Here is a 7,570-nt window from a genome sequence, read left to right on the forward strand (position 1 = left end):
AGCCGAAAAAAACAAATAATACAAACTTTGAAGAGTCTGCCTGAGAGCTAAAACTTTGTACCCACATGCACGAAGGGGAAAGAGACAGGACACTCCTAATGGGTTACTGACATAACTCTGACTTTTGGTAGACATGTCGGGTTAATGGTGCTTCACGTGAGGAAGAGAGGGGGAGAGAGAGAGAGCCTTCCCCAAGAAGGGTTAAAGTCACGAGTAAATTATGGAGTGGAGTCCTGCCAGCTGGAACTATGGGGGGCGGGGTGTGACGTCACACCACACGGTTAAAATATATCCCTGTAGTACTTACTTTAAAGTCATTACAGAGCGACGTACCATCTTTTTTTTCACTACATGATGTGATTTTGAAAAAGGAAGCTGTGATGTTGATAAAGTGAGTTGGTGACAACTGTGTTTCCATGAGTAGGTTTCAGACCAGATGTTTCAGATCAGTGTGTCATCACTGGAATGGACCTCAGGACCTTTTAGGCCTGAACTTACACTGCTGTAAGTATGTGGCCTGCCCTGATCAAATAATGGACAGCAGCGGCCTCCATTGACAGAGTGTGGTTACGTCAGCCTTTATTCATCCTCACCCCATCATCATCATAGTATTATATCATGATCTGATCTCATCATATGAGATGGCATTTAAGCTATTAAACTGAAATCAGTGACCAAAACACTACTCATCAGTCATTGCACCATCTTGTTATAATCAGCTACAGCACATTAAATCTTTATTTTTAGACCAATAACACACAAATAAAATAAACGTAAACCCGAGAATGCAAAATTGTAGTATTGTTCTGAGGTATCTGACCCTTCAGTGTATAAAGTGTATAAATGATATACATCACGTTATGTGAATCAACCATGACCCTCCTACTATGTTGCAGGTTGATTACACCAGAACCATATTTGTATTGAATTTTTCTTTAACCTCTTGTGTCCGGAGCCACGCCAGTTGCCATGGAAACATTCATAATGTTATGAGTACATGACGTATGGAAGCAAATATTAAAATAAACTAATACATTTCACTGGCTGTGAAGATTGTGATGAACTGTGATATATTTTTTCAAATCAACCTGATCATGTTTAGCACCAAATCAACAGGGTCTTTTTTGCCACACTCCCTTTTGTTAAAAACCTAATGCAGAAACAATCCATGCTGTTTGCTTAGAAGAGGCTTAAATAACACAACTTAATGACAGTGGAGGGGATATTGGACACAACAAATGTATTTAAAAACAATAATTACTATAGCTTTATAAATAGAAATTAAAGATACATAAAACATGCCTGAATATCGTGTTGGAATCAACGTATCTTCAAGAAAATGTTAGTATCAGCACAAGGATGGACAGCTCCAGTGTCACATTATCATAAGTCAGTGTTCTGACTCCAGAAGGGAAAATCAACAAAGGTACAACAAGTAATTGCAGGAAAGGCAAACTAAGAATTACAGTGATCATTTGCACTAGCAGGTTACAATCAGGGAGTCTGTGCTTCACAGCAGCTGTAGCAAAATATGAACTAACGTTCAGAAATATTATAGCCTAACTTACTACTGAACTGAGAAATCTCTTGATTGAAGTGTAAGTACCAGTCTCTCTCACACACGCACACACACACACACAAAACATTTAAATACCAACTCGACAAGTGGAGGATAGGTCACTGTAAAAGCTGACAGTACAGCATCGCTCTTAAGACTTATGGAAACTACTAATGTTTGCCTTAAGCCCGGGATGTAAATTTGAAAAGAAATGTGCATTGGGAATGAATGGATTTGGCCTGGATCAAATTTGGATAGGAATGAAAACGCTGTGTACAGGTGAACATGTTTTATGCGTGAAATGATCCATTAACTGTTGAGAGGAGCCTTGAGTTTCAGGGAAGTTGTGAAATGCATGTACACTGGGAATGTACTGGCTCCCCTTCCTCCAGCACATCACTTTTCAGTTTGATAGTAGCTGATCCGGTGTTTACAGAGCAGTATGTCTTTATGTCCGAACCTGGAACTTTCCAGCCTTGGTCATGTACTTGATGCCTTTGAAAGGTTTATACTTCTCACCATACATGTCCAGTCGATTCACCTTCAGTCCTGTCAGAAGACACAATTACCATTCACTTATCAATGGAGAATAAAAATACAATTCTAGACATGTCAACATTGCTACAGCAATTCACTGTATTGCCACTTTTATACTACAAATACATATTCTATACTCTGAATAAAACTCTTTATTTTAAATAGTCAAGTTTTATAGCAGTAGTCAAATGGTTAAGTCATTTAAAAACTCAAATATCCATTTGAATTTTCAAATATAATGGTAAATTATTAGTAGTGATGGTAGAGAGCCCAAAGTTCTCAGAAAAGGAAATCTGTATAAAGCAGGTATATTGAAAATGATTCACTTTAGAACAGGGGTGTCCAAACTTTTTTTACCAAGGGTCTCTCACTCCAGGTAAAGTATGTATTGCCTGACCTGGTTTATTTAGGCAAACTAAATGAATCAGCCTACAACACAACAGTTTTTTAGAACAAAAGGTTGGCAGTTCATTCCCAAATCAGCTGCCTCTTCTTGACAGACTTAGAGGGGTGGGGATAGAAAATAAATGGCATAATATATTTCAAGCTTATGCAAATAAGTTTGGATTGTTAATAGATCAACTAATATTTAAAAAAAATCCTATCAACATAAAATGATTACATTTAGTACAGTAATTAATAGGGTTTAATATACATTGAACTGGGGAACACAGTTGGGCTCAGTGGGAACAATGAAGTTGCGCCTTGGCCTGCAGGATCACTGGCAGGTCCAGGGTCAGTTTTGTGGTTGAGAGGCGAAGGACGTCACAGACATGGTTGATGATCTGCTTTTGTTAAGTGTCTTCAGAGAAAATGGCCATCAGCTTGATATCGTTCTCAACAGTAGGATAATACATATTTCCCCTTTTTATGAGAAAGCTACACCTTTGAAAACACAGATCTGATTTCAGACAGTGTCTGGAAATGTGGACATTGAAGGTGCGCAACTGTGCCTCAAACAGTTGGAGCATCACACTTTTCATGTGTGTGTAAAGCTGGTCTTTGCCTTGTAGGTTTTTGTTGAGTGTGTTTGTTTGGTGTCACTTTCAGTGCACGGTTGCAAAATGCTTGTTTCCTTAATTTAGTTTTGTAGAGGAAGTGCCTTGATCAACTCAGTAGCTCCACCAAGTGTTCAAACCAAAAAATGCAATACTGCCACATGTGGGCCATATTCTGGTATAATTTTGCAATTTGCTGCGGACCAATTAAAAATGGATCTCAGGCCCCAGCTCTCCTGCCTTTGGACACCACAAGTTTAAAGCATGTGATACATCAATAGCAAGTTTATCAATAGTTGTTTTTTGTGAGAAGTGAGACCTGCAACACTTTTAGCTTATAGAGTGTAATGCTACAGTAAGTGCATAAGGTGCGTGCGTGCGCGCGTGCGTGCACCTGAGATAGCCATCTGCTGGATCTTGAACTGGATGTTGATGGTAGGGTTTTCATCAGGTTTGGAGGCCCCAGCCTGTAGACTCATGGTGCCTTTAAGGCTGGGAAGCTTCTGTGGATTGATCTTGCCAACATCCCATGTCAACAACTAGCCAAAACAGACAACACGAGTTTAAGAGTTTCCAGTTAATAAAGTATTGTCATCTTGTCATTAGAGGACCGATGTAATGTTAAAAATTTAAAAAAACATCTAACTGTCTTTATAAGGGACATAGACATACACAAGACAATTTTAAGTACCTTTGTGACTGGGTCAAAGGTGTATGTTCCCTGAGAGGGGTTGAGATTGGTGTTGAGGACTCCCCGAGGCAGCTGACTGCTGACAAGGACTGATTCTACGGCCTTGCCCATAGTCTGTTTGGGTCCCAGGGTCAAGTCAAAACGTCCTTGGGAGCTTCCCTCTCGGAAAGTGATGTTGTGTTTAACATACACTGGAATTGCTACCAGACTAAAGAAGCAGAACAAGAGGCAAATTAATCGGTCAAACAATAGATATTTACTGACTAAGTGCACATTGTTGCTCTCAAGCAGATAACAACAAAATGACAAAGAGTCAAATTAAAAAAGACTGACTTCTGAGAGCTGACGTGGTAGGAGAGTAACCGAAAATTTCCATCTGGAGGGATGAAGGAGAGAATCCTTTCGGCCTCCCAACGTTTAAACCGAACGCACGGATGGAAGCTGACATCATCCAGCAGCCGAGGATTCTAAGAACAAAAGGAAGCGGTGCAAAATAGTTTGTGGATCACTTACATGACAATGATGACGAACTGAATTTATTCATAGGAATTCAGATAACAGGTTGACAGAAACTTTCAATACTCATCTCAATGGTACTCCGTGGATATAACCTTAAATTAGGTATTTATTTATTTATGTCATGTGTGTCCCACATGAGTGTGGATTACCTACATAGAAGGAGCTAGTGCACTCGGTAAACTACATAAAAGCTTAATATTTAGAGAAAAGAGGAAAACTCACCATAAATGATAAGGTGAGGTCCGGCATGCCTGTCAATTTTACACAGGCATCAATTACGCCCTGGATTTCTGCTGTAATTGTAGATCCTGAAGAAGTAAACAACACATACTGCAGTTTAGTAAACTGTCTTTTTAAACTGTATTTTTGATTAGTTCCAACATCTTCCAACAATCATCTAAACATACTGCCTCCCGTTAATGCAAATATTCAGTGTAAAATTCTACCAATAAATTCCAGTGAAATAATCACTATTAAGTTTTTTCTGATCTAAAAATGCTATGACCCGTACACCGTTAATAACAAAATTACAGATACTAAATGATGAATTTACTGCACAGTCAAGTGTTCGATGAGCAGGCTGCTTAGACGAATACCTGATTTATCAATGATAGCATCGATCTCCTCCACCACATCAAAATAGGCTTCATTGTTGGTATATTTGACTCCGGTGCGTCGCCATGGCACTACTGACAACTGACCTGTGGGGAGCTGTTCACCCACGTTGGTGCTGCCTGGAATACAGACATTAACCAATGCATGAAGTGTACAAAGAACTTTGACATAAGCTAATTAGGCAGAAATTTACTTTACATACAGTGCCTGTACCTGTGATAGTGTTAACCATTGTGCGGAGGATAGTGGGAGGCTTAATAAGCTCTTTAAGGATGTTAGACTCTGTGGCTAGTGGAAAACCATTGTCCAGCATCTCCTCAAGTAGTTCATAGACCACAACCACATTATCTTTGATGGCAGCTTCTGTACAAACTCCAAAATAGTCCTAAAAACAAAGAAAACAGCCAAGATCATAGTACACCTTTTATGTAAGATCAAATCAGCTCTACAATACTAAGCAGACTGAATTAATGTATATAATACATATGGAAAAGAACCTGAAACGTGTCCACAACTCTGTGCAGGAATTCAATGACGAAAAGAGGCGGCACTTCACTCTGGATGACAGCCACAAAATAGATGCGATGCCTAAGCACACTGATAAGGTAATGGTGCGGTGTGGGGATCACAGGTGGGACATTCTCTGGTTCTGTTGCCCGCTCCTGTGCCTCGAAGAAGTAATCACACACTGAGCGGCTGACGACACTTTTCCAGTGCTTCTCCAGGAAAATATCCCCTGAGGCATTGATTAGGAAAAGGCTGTGGATCATATTGGCTGCAGGCTGCAAGGAAAATAAGGTATAAAAGAGAACAAGGGCATTTTAAATAAGAAATGTTAATTTTATTTACACACAGTACAATAATTCATATTATGGACAAATATGTGTCAACAATATTAATATTGAAGGAAAAGGAGGAGGAAATTACTGAAGGTACCCCCCCCCTCTCTCTCTCATGACAAGTTTTTTATGATGGAAAAATATATTTTATGGTTTGAAAAGAGATCTCAGCGTTAACACTTGAAACGGTGCTAACGTGAATGGTGTGCTCAGCATGGGTATATTTAGTATGAAAATAGTTATTATACAATTATAGTGATTAAAGCTAAACGTTTTTTACATTTCAATCTAGAGAAATGTCTACATGCACTGAGTGATAAAAACAAAAGACTTTAAACCGAAAATTAGTATATGATTACTCAAAACTGATCGTTTACATTAACAAAACATGAACAATTTAGAAAAAATACTGTACCCTCATAGACTATATGAGAAAAGAAGACGCCGATCTTTTACACTTACTGTTTAAAGGAATATAGTGTCGCTGGCTCCACACAGTGTTCGATAATTACACTTTGCAGGTTTAACTTTAGCGTTGATCACCAATAGAAGATCTTGTTTAGCTAGCGGGAAATACGACACCGGCGATTTCATTAATTATGCGCCAACGCTCTCGGGTTTTAGACTCCTGTGAAGAACCGAAGCAGACTGAAGTAGCATACAATTATTCCCTAAACCAGCTAACTAACACACCAGTTATTTGTATCACACGTGTCAATAGCACAGCACTTAAGGTGCTAAAATGCTAGCGTTAGTTCCATCCGTACCGCCTCCTGCCCGAGTCTTATGACACAGGTAGAGGATGGAATTACATTCAAACAACGATACTTCTGACTCAACTGAAATGCCAATTGCCGCCGGAACGTTTCATGAATAAAAACTGACTTACCGAAGGCAAATATTTGCGGTCTTGTATCGCCTTTCACCTTTTTTCCCAATGAAAGATTTATCAGCCTTCGTGGCTTCCCGTTAGGTGGAGCAGATCCTAATACGACAAACATAGAGGGCCACTGCCAGCCAACCAGAAGTCGAGGACACGGTTAGACCCCGCCCACTTTAATGTGTCACGGGCCACAACACGGAAGCTGGCAACTCGTGACTTGGGCGTGATTGGACCGCAGGGGAAAGAGCTGAAGTAAAACGCCAACATAACTGTCCGTTGATTGGCTTTAAGATGCAGCTGGTCTGACATTTTGTCTCCAGTATCAGATTTCATCTTGTGAACTTGTCTGTAGAGAAGCAGGGAACAAAACGGAAAAAAGAGCAAATAATGCTTAATAGTTATAGAAACATGTTCTCATAGAGACGCCAAATCTATTATAATAAACACTCGTACCCCCTTTACAGCAACCTGCAGCCTGTATAATAGAGGCATAAGATCATTTTATACACTTGAATTTAGTGTGTTGTTGAGCCCTATTGGGCTCTCAGTAACACAAAATTGATGATACATTAATAGTTACCGCATTTTCACAAACCAGCTTAGTTTGCTTACCAACTTAGACTCAGGAAAGCATTTGGTGGTAATGTAAATCATGTAAGGATAATGACTCCTGTATTTGTAGGAGTTTGCCACCATTCCTCACCCCACCAATATAATGCTCTGTGATAAATGTTTATATCAAATGTTTTGTTACATACACCACTCACAATAAGTTAGGGATATTGCCGCTGTGAACGTTTGCACTGGGTACAAGACCATGTGACCTGGACAATGCAGCAGTGGCCTACCGTCGTGTTCAATGATGAGTGTCAGGTCGCTTTGTACAGAAATGATGGTCGTCACCGTTGATGGAGAAGGCAAGGTGAGCGA

General features: G+C 39.7%; 1 protein-coding gene across 3 annotated transcripts; it reads right to left on the bottom strand.

The window, feature by feature from the left end:
• Positions 1-562: 562 nt before the first annotated feature.
• On the bottom strand, positions 563-6,794 carry ap3m2 (adaptor related protein complex 3 subunit mu 2). Of its 3 annotated transcripts, none has more exons than XM_029163591.3 (10): positions 6,647-6,782; positions 6,220-6,385; positions 5,416-5,700; positions 5,132-5,303; positions 4,900-5,037; positions 4,526-4,611; positions 4,118-4,251; positions 3,785-3,992; positions 3,488-3,632; positions 563-2,107 (listed from the first exon to the last, which is right to left on the bottom strand). In XM_029163591.3, the coding sequence occupies exons 3-10, from the start codon at positions 5,686-5,688 to the stop codon at positions 2,007-2,009; spliced, it is 1,257 nt and encodes a 418-aa protein (XP_029019424.1). In that variant the 5' UTR covers positions 5,689-5,700; positions 6,220-6,385; positions 6,647-6,782; the 3' UTR covers positions 563-2,006. The 3 variants fall into 3 exon arrangements, with proteins under 3 accessions (XP_029019424.1, XP_029019425.1, XP_029019422.1); XM_029163592.3 differs by having other exon boundaries at positions 6,220-6,320; positions 6,647-6,771; XM_029163589.3 differs by lacking the exon at positions 6,220-6,385 and having other exon boundaries at positions 6,647-6,794.
• Between the last annotated feature and the right edge of the window lie 776 nt (positions 6,795-7,570).

This window comes from Betta splendens, chromosome 9, assembly GCF_900634795.4.
Source record: "Betta splendens chromosome 9, fBetSpl5.4, whole genome shotgun sequence".
Taxonomy (NCBI): domain Eukaryota; kingdom Metazoa; phylum Chordata; class Actinopteri; order Anabantiformes; family Osphronemidae; genus Betta; species Betta splendens.